Source organism: Dendrobium catenatum, unplaced genomic scaffold (assembly GCF_001605985.2).
Source record: "Dendrobium catenatum unplaced genomic scaffold, ASM160598v2 fragScaff_scaffold_1022, whole genome shotgun sequence".
In the NCBI taxonomy this organism is placed as follows: domain Eukaryota; kingdom Viridiplantae; phylum Streptophyta; class Magnoliopsida; order Asparagales; family Orchidaceae; genus Dendrobium; species Dendrobium catenatum.
In genome coordinates this window covers 1,259,153-1,276,723 of record NW_021319484.1, presented here as the reverse complement: position 1 = coordinate 1,276,723, position 17,571 = coordinate 1,259,153, and the positions used below count along the sequence as shown (strand labels likewise).

Sequence of the window (17,571 nt, the reverse complement as noted above, 5' to 3'; positions counted from 1 at the left end):
TAACTCTAAGGAAACTTCACCGTGGTTATGCCAGAACTTCCCCATTGCTGCCCAACGTCTGCTGTTCAAGTTTTATGAGCCAAACCACTTGCATCCCAGCCCTTAAAAGGATCCCCAACTGTTGTCCAAGACTCCCTTGACTGAAAATTGTTGCTGCCCTGAACTTCTGCCTCAGGAAAACTGCTGTCCAAGAGCAAAACGGCTGCTGCCTTGAATTTCTGCACCACTTCCCGGCTGCTCCATGTTGCGGGAAAGCTCTTGGTTGCTGCCCACATCTTCCCTAGCATTCAAACGATCTTGTCAGAACGTGCATCTCTCTTATTTTTGGGTAAACTCGACATCCGACTCTTTTAGCCTCTTAGTTTATTTCTCCAACGTGGTTATATTTTAATTCACAAAGATATTGTTGGTCCCTCCGCTAAAGCCTAGTAATAGGAAGAGTTGAGTGAAGGTTTCCTTGTAGTAGCTAGTCTTATTGTTAACAAAGGGATCTATTGTTGAGACCATTCACGTATGCAAAAGTAGATTAAATTGATTGATTTTTATGCTCTTCACTTCTAGGCACGCAATTAACCAACGCTATTTATCATTTTAATATTTTATGTTATCGTTCAAACCAACATGAGATCTTGCTTATTATTGTTCTCTAAAACTAAACGTGCAAACGTCCTTTAAGCATCTCATCTTCGCATGGATTGTATCACATCAAATACCTGTCAAGTTTTTTTAATATATTGTGTCATGTAATATTGTAATGTGAATATAGCATGCTTTAAAATTTCATCCATTTTTCTTTGTGTACCAATGCTGTTCGTAGTTTCATTTTTTTTCTTGAAGTTAATTATTTATTTCCATAATTTTTTTTAATTGATGTCAGTAATATAGCTGGTAATTGTATGTGCAATTGTGCAGAAAATAGATTCTTTTTACGTCAAGCTGCAGTATTTAATTTTTATCTGATTGATGTCTGGATTGCTTTTTTCCTTTGCTGATTTTGTTTTCTTTGATAGGCAGCATTGGAGTCTTTTTAGGAATGTGGAGGTGGTTATGATAAATGGCTTGTCACCGTGGGGGAATAATCACTTGATCCCTCGTGGGTCTTTAAGAGAACCACTTGATGCCCTTTGTAGAGCTCATATTGGAGTTATTCATCATGCTGATTTGGTTGGTAATGCTAACTGTTTATTTTGACTGTTATACATATAAAGCATCATTAAATTTGAATTAACTAGTTAAGATGCTTTTGTGTTGTACAAGGTTGACTAGCTTATAATATGCTTATTATCTTTTTCTCAGTTATGAACTCATATTTATGTTGAGCTGACAAATTTATCTAATCCACGCGATCACCATCCAATTAAATACGGTGTATCTTCTCTCGAATCAATAGCAAGAAAGTGCACCCAGAGAGCTATCTTTTAACAACCACTCACAGGAGAAGCATATCTAGGCCACCAATTAGTTTCCTACAGCTTAATAATAGAAAAGCCCCAACTCAGCCCAAAATTGATTATTCATTTTATTTGTGAAATCGGGTTATTAATTTTGTACTTCTAATTTATTCAAAATTTAGCATTGGAAATTAGATTTGTTAAAATTAAATTATAATTGCTAGCTGATTTTGTGTAGCTCTGAATACTTATTTTTTTGGATTACTTTGGTCATTTCATTAACAATTAGGTTTTTATTCAAGGATTGCTTGTTTATATTTATAGAATGCAAGCGCTTGAATTATTTTATGGTGTGGGAACTTGCAACTTCAAATCTTTTATATATATTCATACTAGCTATCATATTAATTGCATTTAAGAACTCTAACCTTGCAAAAGCCAACATCAAATTGGTATCAGTGTATATGATTGTAATATTATGTTACCTAACATTTAATTAGGTCAATAAAAATATTTAATTAATGATGTATTTTAAATAAAACCAGGTAGATTATGATTTTAACCAACAATAGTTAACTATTCATACATTCAATGGGGGCGGGGGTATGATCTTAGTAAATTTTCTGTCTGGATTAATGACTATAAATGCTTCTTTCAGCATTAAGACATATTTGATTCTAAAAAAGTTAAAATTGCTGGAAAAATTTAGGGGAATATGCTAAATTACTTTGACAAAGTGTTTCAAGTGGCGTAAAATCAATGTGAGCTTGCACGAGTCATAAGCTTACAACAACAACAACATCAAGCCTTTGTCCCACTAAGTGGGGTCGGCTACATGAATCCTTTTTCGCCATTGAGTCATAAGCTTAAAGAGAATTATTTGTCATTTGTTGAAGTTTGGGATGAATTACATGATTAGTTTTAAACTTGTAAACAAAGATATTGTAGCATATTTAAATAGTATGCAAGATTTATATTTCTTCGAGCCAGAAATGATTTGTCGTTTAAGTATTGTGGTATTGCTATTTGTTTCAATAATAATTATAGGTGCGATTTTAAGATTGAACTAATCTACGTTTTACTGAATATTTGAGGTCTTATCTAGATCTTCGAATATTGAGGCATATTATAAGTATTTTATTTTGGTTGTTGCACATATCTTAATCATAAAAAAAAAACTTTAAAACTGCTAATTTATTGTCTATGAAATATACCGTGATGCAAGAATTCTGCATGGTTATGAGTGGTTGATCCAATTGAAGAAATAATAGTTCATCAATATTTGTTAGATGAAGTTTTAGGTGCATGAAATAATTTGATGTAGAATGGTGGGGATGGGGAAAATAAAAATAAAAAATCTGAAATTCAATTTCAGATTTCCCTTAATTAAAGGATTTGAATTTGAAATTCAAATAAGATGGAGGGAAGGATAAGAAGTGGTTAATTATTCCCCTAATTGGATTCCTTAATAAGGAAATAATTAAAGTAGGGGAGAGAGAGGGGCCGACCAAGTGAGAGGGAAGGAGGAGGTGTCTAGGTTCAATGAATGTGAATTAAGCATTAATTGGGATTGAGAATTAAATCTGAAATTAATTTTAGATTGAGAGTAATTGGAGGTGTTTCCTAAAATAGAACTTATTAAATAGGAAAGTTTTTGAAATTTAAAATTTATTTGACTTCAAATTGAATAACTTTCCAAATTAACAAATAGCTAATTTAGGAAAGACTCAATTCAATTAAGATTGATATTTGAATTTGAAATCTGTCCAAATTGAAATACACCACATATGTAAAGGGATTAATTTGGGATTTGAAGATTTGGAAGCAAAGAGAGGCACTATGGCTGGCAGTCAAGTGAGGGCTAAATTTAACACGTATCTTAAATATTAAATACAAATTAGACACGCGTGTCCGACACATGTATCTTAAATATTTTATGAATTTTTTAAATATAATTTATTGTATTTGACGAGATTTCAACTAAAATTTTTATTTCTTATCCACAACACCAAATCAACATCTGTAGTTAATACCTAATGGTCCTAATCATCGAATATTCTCATTTTCATTTCTTTTTGGCAGTGAAGGTATTTTCATATTCTATCTCGGTGACTGATAAACGACATCGACGCCTGACTCTCGACATCCTAATACTAATCATTTTAAGCACAGATTCTAGTTAAATGACTTATCATTTTCAAATTATTTTTAAAATTATACTTTTTAAAATTTTATACACTATTTTTTAAATATAAAAACTATAATACCGTGTCCAACCCGTGTCCGTGTCTTATATTTTCAATGACTGATGTGTCATGTCGGCATGTCGTGTCGTATCCATGTTGCCGTGTCTGTGCATCATAGGTAGGGAAGAAAGGATCCTTGAGGCCGGTGGTGGTGGGACTTATGGCTGACAGGTGGAGGAGAAAGAAGGGGTGGTGGTGTTCGGTTTAGAGAGGGGGGGGGGGAAGAGGGAAGCTTGACCGGTGGCTATGGAAGGGGTATGGCCGACGATCAAGGGAAAAGAAGAAAAGGAGTTCAGGGAAAGAAAGATAAAACTGTGAGCCCGAATGCTTCCTGCGGCTGACGGATGATACGTTGCCCTTCACCAAGGGACTTCAAGCTACAAGCCCGGACTCATCATGTAGTTGGTGGATACCACGATTCCCTCCCATAGGGATCTCACTGAAGTCCTCCTCAGGAACAAAAGTGAAGAACAATTTTTTTTATTAAAACTCCATCATACCATTACAGTAGCAAGGACCTTTATATATAGGCCTAAGAAATAAAAAAACTAAAATAAGACAATCAAGCCCCTAGGGCTTACATAAGATTAGACCCTTAAGTAAAGGTACAAATGGAAAATGCATAATTAGAATAAAAAGTACAAATAAAAAATTTAAGATAACGTAGGACGATTTCGACTGTCGATCTTCAGCTCCTCAGATAGGCATGTACGGTTGGATGTCCGCATCATAATTTATAGTTACAAAATGAATCTACTTCTGAGTATTTTGAATTTGAATTTGTATTTACAATTGATCATGTTCATTAAACTTAAGCTCTAATTGATCAAGAGTCAAAATTAGAATTTTAGAGAAAAATTGAGCATGAGATCATATATGATTTTAAATTTTTTAATGGAGAGTTAACCTATGCCTGAATATGAAGATAAACTTATTATATTTGATGTGGATAATACGAAGATGCACCTTTGGTGAATTACCTGTGCTGTTGTTCTAATGATCTACGATCAAACTGATGTTGGCACTGTTTTTAGTTTGTGGCCAAGTGACATACAAATCATAGAAAAAGCTTCATGGCTAGAGATAAGTCACGTCTCTATTTTCAGGAAATTTGTTATTAATAAATTCTTAATTATGTTTGTGGCCATGAACTTGCTAGATGAATGTATTGTAGCTTGTACTGTTGTGCAATCATGTGCTTGTTAAATGTTAATAGATCGAACTTGCTTTTCTAATGATGGGCCAATTGTGGTATACTGTAATCTGTTAGATGTTAGATTTGTTGGATGCTATCTCATGTCTTCATCATCATTAAGTATTCCATTAGCATATTCCTAATAAATGCAGTGCATTATTATCAAGTTTCCAACATATCTTTCAATAAATATTATATGTTTTAAGTAAGCATTTATCACTATGAAGCATAAAAAGATGAAATGCTGTCATGGTGTCAAAATGCGATGATATTTGGGGAACACGAATGTGACTTAAACATACAAATTACATGTAATAAGGAAAAATAATTTTATAACTAAGTTTGGACTACCTACCTCAAAATTCTGTTAGGATATTGGTTGCCTATGATACAGGTTTAGGCTCGAGTGCATAGGTGCCATCTTTGCTGCGCAAAATCTTGAACTTGATGCCCAGACGTCAGGCTTTTGTATGCAAATATGTTAAAATGCATTTTATTTAGATAGTCTTAATAATTTTCCATATTGTTTGGAAATTCTTAATGCTTTATTGCTGTGTTAGCTTTTCTAGGAGAGAAATAATTAGCTTGTTATTTATTTGTTATTGCTGAAAAAAGGGGAAGGAGAGGAATATGAGATCTTTTATGAATGACGGATAATTGTAACGCCAAAGGGGATTTTAGATGAATGATCATTTTTTACTATGTTTCTAAGAATTCAAGAGCATATTTTCCCCATCTTGTTTTGAATGAACTTGCCTAGGATTAGGTTGTAGTATAGTTGCTTACTTTGCCAAGATTAATTTTTCATTTTTCATTTTTATTGGAGTTTATAAATTCACAAATAATGTTCTTTCATAATCACATATTTTTTTTGCACCTTAGTTTATCTTTGGTATCAATCAACCTCCATTTTTTGCTCTTAGTATCACCGAGCTGATAGGAAACACTTGAAGATCTCAAGTACTTTCTATCAATCTTCAAAAAATAGCGAGCTTTCTCCATAAAATCCACACAAAATCACAAAAACAGTAGATAAATTGTATTATTTGATGAAAGGAACATGAAAAATAGCAAGATACACTTGATCCTCAATTCGAGAGGAGGATCGATCTCTCCCAAATCTCTAGATGCCGCTAGAGCACAAAAAAACCCTAAATCTAAGAGATCTCAAATTTTCGCTGAATTCAAGATGCGCTAACCCTAGGAAAACAAAGTATTTAATGCATACAAATCAAAAGGAAATCCCTAAACAGTCCCTACATTCAAATTACCCTCTTAAAACCCTAAAAAATCCTTCCTAAAAGGCTCCAGCTGATTCGACCGTGCATTCGGCGTCCGAAATCGCGTATAGGAGGCGGATGGTTTCGCCTTCTTACGCGTGAACCGGTCCAGTCAGACCGGTTGGACCGGTCCAATGAACCGATCTAACAATACTCCCCTCCCAAAGATCCATCTTGTCCTCAAGGTAGAAATATGCTCGTGTTCCCGTGGAGGTGGACATCCTTGAGGTGATTGAAGAACATTGTCGAATCGCTGAATCAAGAGCTGCACTGAAAGAGAAACATCCCCTCCCTCCTCCAGTCTGATCACCTCCAGCCTGTGTAGTCCCACCAGATAATCTTCCCCCACCTCTTGTAGGTCCCTAACTATGGTCTTAAGTGATACCATAGCTTTGGATAGCCCTGCATCTTCTCTTATAACCACCTTTCTCCCATCCAACATTAATTCCATCATGAGTGCTCTCCAATTATCCTTGGTTTACCCCAAGATTTGCAACCACTTCATCCCCAGGATGACATCAGTACTTCCTAACTCTAGTGGAAGAAATGCCTCCCTTATCTGAATCCCCTGGATGGTCAACACCACTCCTCTACAGATCTCTTGACCTTTCTCCACCTTCCATGTATCCATCATCACCCCATAACAATTGGTGTCCACCAATTTCCAATTGGTCGACGACCTGAGTTGAAATGAAATTGTGGGTAGCCCCACTATCAATTAGCACCACCACCATCCTGCCCTCTATCTCCCCCATTCACCTTCATGGTATGATTCATAGTGAATCATACCATTGAGTTCAGGGAAACCTCGGCCAGATCCAAATGCAAATTCTCTTCCATCTTTTCCTCTAACTCCCCTTCACCTCCTTCATCAGTTTCTCCGTCATCACAGACGGTGAGAACCTGAAGAGTTCGGTCCTTGCACCGATGTCCTTGCGTATACTTCTCCTCGCACCTGAAACACAACCACTTTGCCCTCTTCTCTTGCATCTCCTTCTCTATCAGCCTCTTGAAATTTTCCCCACTCCCTCCTCCTACTGGCTTCTCCCTGATGGTCTCATTAATATTGCCTGATGCAGGCCTCTTTGGTGCTAGAAGAGTGGTCGTCGTCCTATAAGAGCCTCATGAGCCGCTGTTCCTAGCCCCCTTCTCCTGATTCTTCTGATTTTCCACCAGCTATGCCAACTTCATGGCCTCCCCCAAGTCACTAGGCATCAGAACTTTCATTGCTGCTCGGATCTCTGCCTTAAACCCCTTCATGAAGTTCCCCTCCAATACTGTATCTAATAATCTCTCCACCCTACTGGCTAGGTGCTCAAACTGCTCCCGGTAGAATTGCTCATAGAAATCTCCTCCCTGGTCGGTTTGGAAATGTTCTATTATGCAGTTCTTGAATTCCCTCCAGTCCCTGATAGGTCTCCTCTGGTCTTTCCACTGGTACCATGACAGTGCCTTCCCCTCCAAACATAGGCCTGCTGTTGTTAGCTTCTCCTTCTATGTTAGCCTATTAACGACAAAGTACCTCTCCACCTTATAGATTCACCCATACGCATCCTCCCTCTCGAAGACAGGCATCTTCAACTTCCTCATCTTCTGATCTCCACCATTCCCCCTTATTCCTCCAGAACTGCCCCTCTCCCAAGTGTTCGACCCACCCCACGTCTCCCGGTTTTCTCTTGCCCTGTCATAGCCCAAACCCCATTCGAATTCCTCTTCTTCCTTTAAAATCAGCACCTCGGCGACCATAATGTCCCTCATAGCGTTCCCAATTCGCACCCCTTTGCTCTGTCCCTCCATACCCCTGCTTTTCCCCATACCTACCTCCTCTATCCTCCCTCTGAAAAGGCTCCAGATAGGGTTTCTTTGTTCTCCCTCCACGATTTCCACCTCATCTTCCTCCCTATGAATTTCAGAATTTGTATTTTTTCTTTCCTCCTCTTTTGCCACGGAAGCCGCCGTTTTGTTGTGGATTTCCAACATTTTCTTCATCATGTCCCAGAGATCGGCTACTTGTCCTTCCATGGATGAAATCCTTTCCTCCATCATTGTCTTGATTTGGTTCATCTCTCCTTCAAGCCTTTCTTCTAGCGCATCAACTTTTTTGGCTCCAATCTCAATCCGAAATTTTTTAAATCCAAAAATATTGAATTTGGATTGCAAAAACAGCACTTCGTCCCTTCCCGACCAAAAATTGGCAGGCCGATTTCGCCAAAATCAACCCACGAATGGTCCCAAGACTTGCTCTGATACCAATTTGATAGGAAACACTTGAAGATCTCAAGTACTTTCTATCAATCTTCGAAAAACAACGAGTTTTCTCCACAAAATTCACACAAAATCACAAAAACAGTAGTTAATTTGCTTTATTTGATGAAAGGACATGAAAAATAGCAAGATACACTTGATCCTCAATTCGAGTGGAGGTCGATCTCTCCCAAAGCTCTAGACGCCGCTAGAGCCCAAAGAAAACCTAAATCTAAGAGATGTCAAATTTCCGCCAAATTCAAGATGCCCTAACCCTAGGAAAACAAAGTATTTAATGCATACAAATCAAAAGAAAATCCCTAAATAGTCCCTACATTCAAATTTCCCTTTCAAAACCCTAAAAAATCCTTCCTAAAAGGCTCCAGCTGATTCGGCCGTACATTCGGCGTCTGAAATCGCGTACTGGAGGCGGATGGTTTTGCCTTCTTACGTGTGAACCTGTCCAATCAGACCAGTTGGACTGGTCCAATGGACCGGTCTAACACGAACTTATATGATTAGTTAATTCCTCTAAAAATGTCACAACATTATTTATTATAGTTGTTTAACTCTTAATATATCTTGTGAGTATCTCATGCTCATGCCCAAGAATGCTTCCAAATTATGAACTTAAGTGAGTATTACTTTGGTAATCTTTAAATTTGCAAGTGTAGGGTTTCTTACTTGAAGTTACCCCTTTAAATGATGAATAATTCATTTATTGGCTATTAATATGACAATATTAGTCTCAAAATTCTACTTCGAGGCAAAATAATAAACACTTTTTTTTGGCTATCCGACATGACAAACATTCGACACGTGTCGGACATGCCGAATGTGTTCGATTAAAAATGTATTTAATATAAATTGAATACCCGTGTCTTAAATATTTTATAAAAATTTTAAAATATAATTTCATGCATTTAAAAATTTTTATTTATTTAAAATATAAATTTTAAACTTCTTATTTCCTCTCCAAAACATCAAATCAATCATCCACACTCAATAGACCATTCATGTAATATTCTCATTTTCATTTCTCTTTGGCAAGTCACGACTTTGGTTTCGCAATAATATATGATGTCATCTTAACATCAATGTTTGACGCCGTTACACTGTCAACATTTCAAAATCTTTTCAGCATCAAAGGCTGATACTGTTTAACATTGATGCTCGACGTTAGCAATTTCTACACCTACAACTTGATAGTTCATCTTTGTTCGACCCTGTCTTAACATCAACGGCAGGTGCTCTCTCGAAATCATCCGATACTTACTGCATAACATCGATATCCGACCCTTGACAACATGGTTGTATCTTCTCTTGATGCCTGATACACGATATCAACGCCCGACTCTCGACATCTTAAATGTTAATCATTTAGCGCAAATTCTCTTTAAATGATTTGTTATTTCTAAATTATTTTTAATATTATACTTTTTCATTTCTATTCACTATTTTTAACCCGTGTTTGTGTCCTTTATTTTCAAAATTTGACATATCCCGTGTCTGTATCTATGCATCATAGATTAATAGTTTTTCTTCCAACAATTAGCCTAAGATAGAGTCATACTCTTTCAAAAGGTTTTACGTTAATTAGTAAGTTTTTCATCAACTAAAATATGAACAATAAAAATCCCCTTTTTCTTGAGTTAGGTTTTAGAGCCTTATTGTTTGGGGAAAAATAGGAAGACTTGGGTGGAGACAAGTCCTCATTTGCGATGAAAGCATATTGCTAATTCCCAATGGCCATCAACCATGGTCTAAGAGGGGAAGAATGGTGAGAAATAGAAAGAAAAGAGGGAAGGGTGAGGAATTTGTGCAAAACCTTTCTTACTCATGTCCTCAATGCATTGATGAGCTCTCTATGATTGTCTTCTTGTCTGTCTCCTATTTGCTTTCACTTTTTGACTTTACCATCAGTTCGCTCTCTGTCCTTCGACCTTCTCGAAAAAAGGCAAATAAATGTTTGAATAATTCACCTTCTTGATGACGGTTGCAACTATTAAAGATCTTAATAGGAGGAAATAATGTTCTCTTTGTCATCTCTCCAATATAAAATATTGTCCTTCACTTTTTGCAATGATGTCTACATTGAAAATATGAATTTATAATTGAAGGGAGCTTTGAAAGAAAAAGGCCTCGGGCCTCTCAATCTATAGCTCACTACCAATCAACCATATATTACTATTCCATGGATGCGTATTTCATAATATGAATCACAACTAAAGGGATCCCCATAATATCACAGGATAAGTATTGCCACACTCCAACATTCGCAAAAAAATAAGTAAACAAGAAAGGCCCCAAAATATTATGCATTTGCTTTGTGCTCTAAATTTCCACTGCTATACCCTTCCATTGTTTAAAATTGTGCAGTATGAGGCTCGCTTCAGCGCAATTTTAGTGAAAAATGCCTGAAGGCTTACGCCTTCAGTTTTTTTTAGGCTTGAGCCTCAACTTGATTGCGACCTGTTTTGAGGCACACATTACCTTGCTAGCGTGAGGCTTACGCCTCACCCTATTTTTATATATTTTTTGTTAAAACTAATATAAATCACGCCTTCGTGCACATTCGAGCCGCACCAACTTCCTCTCAACTCCCTCTACCTCCAGCCAGTAGCCTTCGCCATAGCCACTACACCGGGTCAATAATTGACACTTCTACTTGTATGCAATTTTTGCATTTAATATTATTTTGCTCTTAATAATATTTGGATTTCAATTCTATTTCATGTAATTTATTACTTGTCACTTTACATCTTGTGTAATTTTTATTTCATATGTATGTCAATTTGTTAATTCATAATTTAATAGGAAATTAATATGTCATCATTTAACATATTATTTAGATAATATATTAAAAACCACTTTTGATCTTTATTTTCACTTTACACAATTTTTTAATTTTGAGGCGTAAAAAAAGCCTTGAGGTTTATGTCTCACCTCAAGAACAAAAAACGCCTCAATGCCTAATTGCGCAATTTTAAACATTGGACCCTTCTACCTAAAAATTTTCAAGGGTGTCAAAGTCAAAGTCAACTAGAACTCACATACCCCAATGACATATCAGTGTGTTTGAATTTATCACTTTTAAAATCTTGTGCCAATTAGATTGTGGAAAATATATTTGAGGTAGGTGCTCGTCGCCTAGAACATGCTATTGAATCACTTTAATTTGTTCAAAATAAAATCCCGTTTGTGTCCCTAATGGTATGCCTATGTGTCAATGAGCCCTTTTTACACATCTAATAGTGCCTGAAGAACTCTATTAGCCAAGGTTTGCCGCAAAATTAGCCTCTTTGACATTACCTCTGGACTCTTAAGTCCTTTTGGAAGAGAGAACTTATGGTTTTTGAAAGGCTATTCTTAGCTCAATGACTAATGGCTTCCTTTGGAAGAGAGAACATATGGTTTTTGATAGGGTATTCTTATATATATTCTTACGTCAATGACTAATGGCTTGTTTACGAGTCAGTGAGCTGTGTGGGACATTTGGTAGAGCATGAAGCTCTCTATGGGCTAAGTTTTGTCTCAAAATTAGCCTCCTTGGCAATACCTTGAGACTACAATGCACCTTTGGATGACATAACATGTGTTTGTTGATAGATTCTCAGTTCAATTACTAAAAGTTAATGTACTTTGATCATTCTGACTAGGGTATACTTACAAACCTAACAAGATGATACCATAGGACATTGACATTGTTTGTTATCATCCTCTCCCATCTCCTCTAAGTACTTGAGCAACAATTTATGGACAACATATCGCAATAGGTTGAACTCAATGAGAAGCCATGCCAACATAACATTAAATGTAGTACAATTATCCTTAATTGAGAATTCTCTATGATCTTGAAGGGTAATTAATTATTAGGGTTTGCACACATACGAAGTCTTGAACAGAAAATATAAAATCTTTTATATGAGCAAAATCTCTAGGTAGTATTTTATCTATTAGTTTAATATGGCTCTTAATAAGTCATCCTGTAATTCTAATAGAGCCACGGGAGCCTTTTTGGATACCATATCTATAAACACTGTGGTTAATTTAAGTGGATGCTATGAAAATTTACATTTTTCAAAGTCTTGAATCAACAGACAAGCTTCAATATTATAGTTTTTGTTCAATCCTTGGTCCCATAAACGACTTCCTTACTCTTATACATGGATTTTCATTCTCTTGTAAAATGTATCTTTCACTTTCATTATGGCCATAATTCCAAACTTAAGAGTTTAATGATCAAAGATGACCCTTCGTTGTTTTGTAGGAGCCTTCTATACCCTGCATGTGAACAATGACTAGGCACAATCTTTCTTACTTCCATTGCATAACTAAAATTTAAAATTTCTAGTATAAACAGCTACATAAATGTGTTCCTTGCAGCTACTCTAGTTGGTGGTTCTATATCTATGCATCACTATTGGGGAAAATCAAGTTGTTAGAGATCTTGGCTTATCCATAAGGCATTTTTAAGTCGTGTTGGTTTTTGAAGACAAGAAATGAACAGTAGGTCATGTGATTAAACTCATAACTAAAGAGTCACTGATTTGTAAGAGTGAAATTGAATTTTTTTTAATAGAGGACATTCTATAGACTGTTATATAATATTAACCTAGTGCTGTATAATAATAATTAAACCGCAGGTTCACTTTTATGGACCAAGCCCGAAGCATGCACATAAACAAATGTAGACTCTTAATATGTCAAATGTAATCTTTTTATTATGTTATCAAAATTATTTAGACTGTGAAAACATTAGTATTTTATTTTGATTATTGTTTTATTTTTTCCAGGCAAGACCAAACGTGTAGATTTGGGTTGAAAATTCACCTAACTCTAGCAAGGGCATAGTCAAGCGATGCATGACAATATTCTAATATTTTTATTTGAACAAAATGTCACTTCCATGACAGAATAATAAAATTCATCATAAGGATATCTAATTGTAGTATAGTGTCCTTTATGACAAACTAACAAACTAATAACAATTGATTAAAATAACATTGGGAAATAAAAAATGATGACATAAATGATCCAAATAACCTAGACAATTAATGAACTGAATTTTGAGTCCTAATAACATAAAGTTAGATATAACCAACAAATAGATGAGCTCGAATTCTAAGGCTGCCATAATTAGACCAAGCCAACCCATATGCTAGTTCACTTACTCAATGATTATTAAGATTTTGTATTAATGGATGATATATGCTAGTTACAAATTGTTCCCTTTAGTTGTCATTGTTTTTTAATGTTTTTAGTTTCCATTAAAAAATATTATCATTTGCATAGTTTTATGTGTGTGTTGGTTGTTATAATTTTATATTGTCCGGGAATGGGTTATGTTAAATTCAAAGAATTGGAGAGGGAAAAAGCTTCTTTTTATTATGCAAAAATGATCCCTTTTTATAGATTATATAAGATATCTTTATAAAGAAACAAAGAACTAGATAATCTTGCATAATTGACCTAATATAATCCTTCTTTAACCAACCACCCAAATATAGAAGGAGATCGGCGTGATCCAGGTTAGCCTCCCATGGATCCCTATGCTGGCCGTGGGATCAAGGGCCAAGGGATGGCTGAGATATAATAGTGTGATCCAAGTGAGCCTCCCAAGGATCCCTATGTTGGCTGTGGGATCAAGGGCTAAGGGACAACTGTGATTTAACAGGTTATTATAATTTGGTTCTATCCAGGTTAATGCAGAAGTTAGGAATTTTTAAATACTTTGCCAGAATTTATTGTACTACGGAAATAAATTTCTTGAAATAAAAGCTGCATGCCATTGTAATCTATTTGAAATGTCATTGTCATCTGTGTTGTCTAAGTGCACAATTTTGTTATGAATTAGATTTTGTATCATCGAAGAATTGGTTAGTTCGATTTTCCTTTTCTTTTAGTGTCGAGGAATGCCATTCTACTAACATATAAGCATAATTTTCACTCTGAACATTTCATGCCAGTTATTAACTGATTGAAACTATAATTTAGCAGTAGCCTTTGTGTGCTCTAGTTATCCAAAATCTAGTGCAGGAGTTTGATTTTGCAATAGTTAATTGGATTAAGTTTCTTGTAATTTAATGATGATGAATTATTTTGTATTTTTTTGCATTCTTTCTTGTATGCTTATTTCAACATGAGAACTTCTTTTTAATATATTTCATCCAGACGTAATTCATTTTTTGTAAGGCTTTTTTTATTATGCATATTAATTCTCAGTTTTGTTCTTTTGAGTTTTACAGGTTTCTAGTACACGGTTGAAGAACATTGTGTCGACGGTGCAGAAAATTCATCCATCACTCCCTATCTTCTTCTCCAGGTTGTCCCCCATGTTTCTTTTTGAAGTCAAGAATCCTCATTCCAAACTACCACTAGCTCTGGCGATTAATATGGTCATATTATGTGTTTCTGCAATTGGTTTTCCAGAGGCCTTTATAAGGGGAATTGAGGAGGTATTCATCTATGCTTTTCTTGTGCTAATACTCGATCATTGAGTTTTGTGGAATTGGAATATTCCTTCGTTCTTGGATTGTTATATATGAGTTATATTATTACAGATGAGGTTGATTTGAGATTTGACTTAATATCATGGCTATTTATAGAGCAAGTTTGGACTACATCTATTCTCTATAAAGATAATGGATTCAAGTCTTAGAAATTATCTTACTACAATACAAACGTAAGCAAAGATTATTCGATATTAATGCAAAACTCATGAGATAAAACTCATTGGATATTAGCAATATAGTAGAAGCCTGTGCAATAGTATTATCAGAGTGATAATATTATAGCAAGAAAGAGGAGGTTGAAGATAAATAGAGAAGAAGAAAAATTGAATACTCCATTGTGTTTATGATGCGGACATCCAACCGTTCATGCCTATCCGAGGAGGGGAGCTGAGGATCGACGGCCGTGATCGTCCCACATTATCTTAAATTTTTATTTGTAATTTTATTTTAATTATGCATTATCCGTTTTTACTCTTACTTAAGAGTCTAGTTTTATGTAAGCCCTAGGGGCATATTCGTCTTATTTTAGTCTTTCAATTTCTGAGGCTTATATATAGAGATCCTTGCTTTTTTTTGTATTGGGATGATGGAGTTTAATAAAAAAAATTGTTCTGCACTTTTGTTCTTTAGGAGGACGTTAGTGAGAATCCCTATGGACGGAATCATAGTTTCCACCAGCCGCAGGATGGGTCCGGGCTCGTGGCTTGAAGTCCCTTGGTGAAGGGCAACGCATCACCTGTCAGTCTTCGGAAAAGTCCAAGGCTCGCGGTTCTATCTTTTTTTTTTCTTTGTTTTATTTTTCCTTATTTCCCTAAAACACCACCTCCTCAAGTCCTCCACAAAGGCGTCGATCTTCTTACCCCATCACCTCCACACCACTGGCCTACACCAGCTCCTCCCTCTTCCCTCCCCTTGGCCGAAATCCAACAAGGCTCCACCCACCCGCCAGCCACCTCTTTGCCTAATATCACTTCTCTCCAAAACTTATCTTTCCTTATTTAGGATGTCATTAATTTGGAAAGATTTCAAATTTGAATTTTAAATCCACTCTAATTAATTACATTAATTTTGGGAAGTTTCTTTAATTAATTAATTAATCAATTCTGAAATTGATTGATTAATTAATCCCATACTCAAATTTCAAATGTTTTCCTAATTAGTACATCTATTTTAGGAAGCATCATCAATTGATGCAAATCTGAAATTAATTCAGATTTGAAGTTATCAATCAACATTTAATGCAAATATCCACATACGTTGAATGTGACCGCTCCCCTCTTCCCTCCATTGGCTGGTCCACCTTCCCTCTCCTTCTCTAATTATTTATTCCCTAATTTATGGCCTAAGATTAGAGAATATTAATTACCTATTCCCTCGTTTATTCTTCTTGTTTGAAATTCGAAATTGTTAAATCTCTCCCACCAAAATCTGTAATTAATTTTAGATTTTGAAATCATCTCGCCCACCTCCTCCCGTTCTACATCAATTTGGTATCACAACATGATTGCTAACCCGGGATGTGAACTCGACGTAGTCGAGCTCTTTTCCACCTCGGGAGAACGATGCGGACTTCCAACCGTCCATACCTATCCGAGGAGTTGAAGATCGACGGCCATGATCGTCCCACATTATCTTAAATTTTTATTTGTAATTTTATTTTAATTATGTATTATCCGTTTTTACCCTTGCTTAAGGTTCTAGTCTTATGTAAGCCCTAGGGGCATATTTGTCTTATTTTAGTCTTTCAATTTCTGAGGCCTATATATAGAGGCCCTTGCTTTTGTATTGGGATGATGGAGTTTTTATAAAAAAATTGTTCTGCACTTTTGTTCTTTGGGAGGATGTTAGTGAGAATCTCTATGAAGGTAATCATAGTTTCCACCAGCTGCAGGATGGGTCCGGGCTCGTGGCTTGAAGTCCCTTGGTGAAGGGCAACGCATCACCAGTCAGTCTTCGGAAGAGTTCAAGGCTCGCGGTTCTATTTTTTATGTTCTCTATTCTATCTTTGTTATCACCCACCGGCTTCTTTTTCATTCTTTCACCATCATCCCACAACCAACATACCTCTCTTAGATCCAATCCAATTCCCCTCCAACCTGAGGCCAAGCCCACCCTCTCCCTCCTTGACCGCCGGCCCATCATTGTCCCAAGTCATCATGGTGTTTCCAATCATCATAATGACTCCCTAAATTGACTTAAGTAATAAAGGGAGGAGTTAGAATATTTTGAAATTGAAGTTTGAATTTCAAAAACTTTCCATATTTTCAAATTCTAAATAAAGAAAGTTTTCAAATTTGAATACAATCTAAATTTAATTTAGAGAGGATTTAATTATTCTCCCTCCTAATTTGCCATTGCTTGTTTGGAAATTATTCAACTCCTCCCCAATCCCTCCATCCTCTCTCTTGATGCCGCCGGCCCCTCGTTTAATGGGCTTTTAAATTATTTTTCTATTCAAGCCCTAACCCTACTTAAATTTGAATTTAATTTCAAATCCAATTTCCCTCCAATTCCATTTAAACCTGAAATTAATTTTCACTTAAACAAAATTCCCTAACCCTCATCCTAATCCCTCCCTTTCTCCCACAAGTCACCGGCCTCCCCATCACGCAAACCGTCGGCCCTCCTCCTCCCCTCAATCCCTACCTTCTCCTCCCCTCTTCCCTGTCACGACCCGACCCGATCCGGGACGGATCCCGC

General features: G+C 36.0%; 1 protein-coding gene across 1 annotated transcript in view; it reads left to right on the top strand.

Annotated features, from left to right (window-relative positions):
* Positions 1 to 1,010: 1,010 nt before the first annotated feature.
* LOC110107154 (probable tetraacyldisaccharide 4'-kinase, mitochondrial) overlaps positions 1,011 to 17,571 on the top strand; it is a gene marked incomplete at its 5' end in the record, with an annotated part of 30,796 nt that continues 14,235 nt past the window's right edge. The window contains 2 exon segments of the mRNA XM_028697921.1: positions 1,011 to 1,164; positions 14,605 to 14,814. Coding sequence (XP_028553754.1) covers positions 1,011 to 1,164; positions 14,605 to 14,814 — 364 coding nt within the window.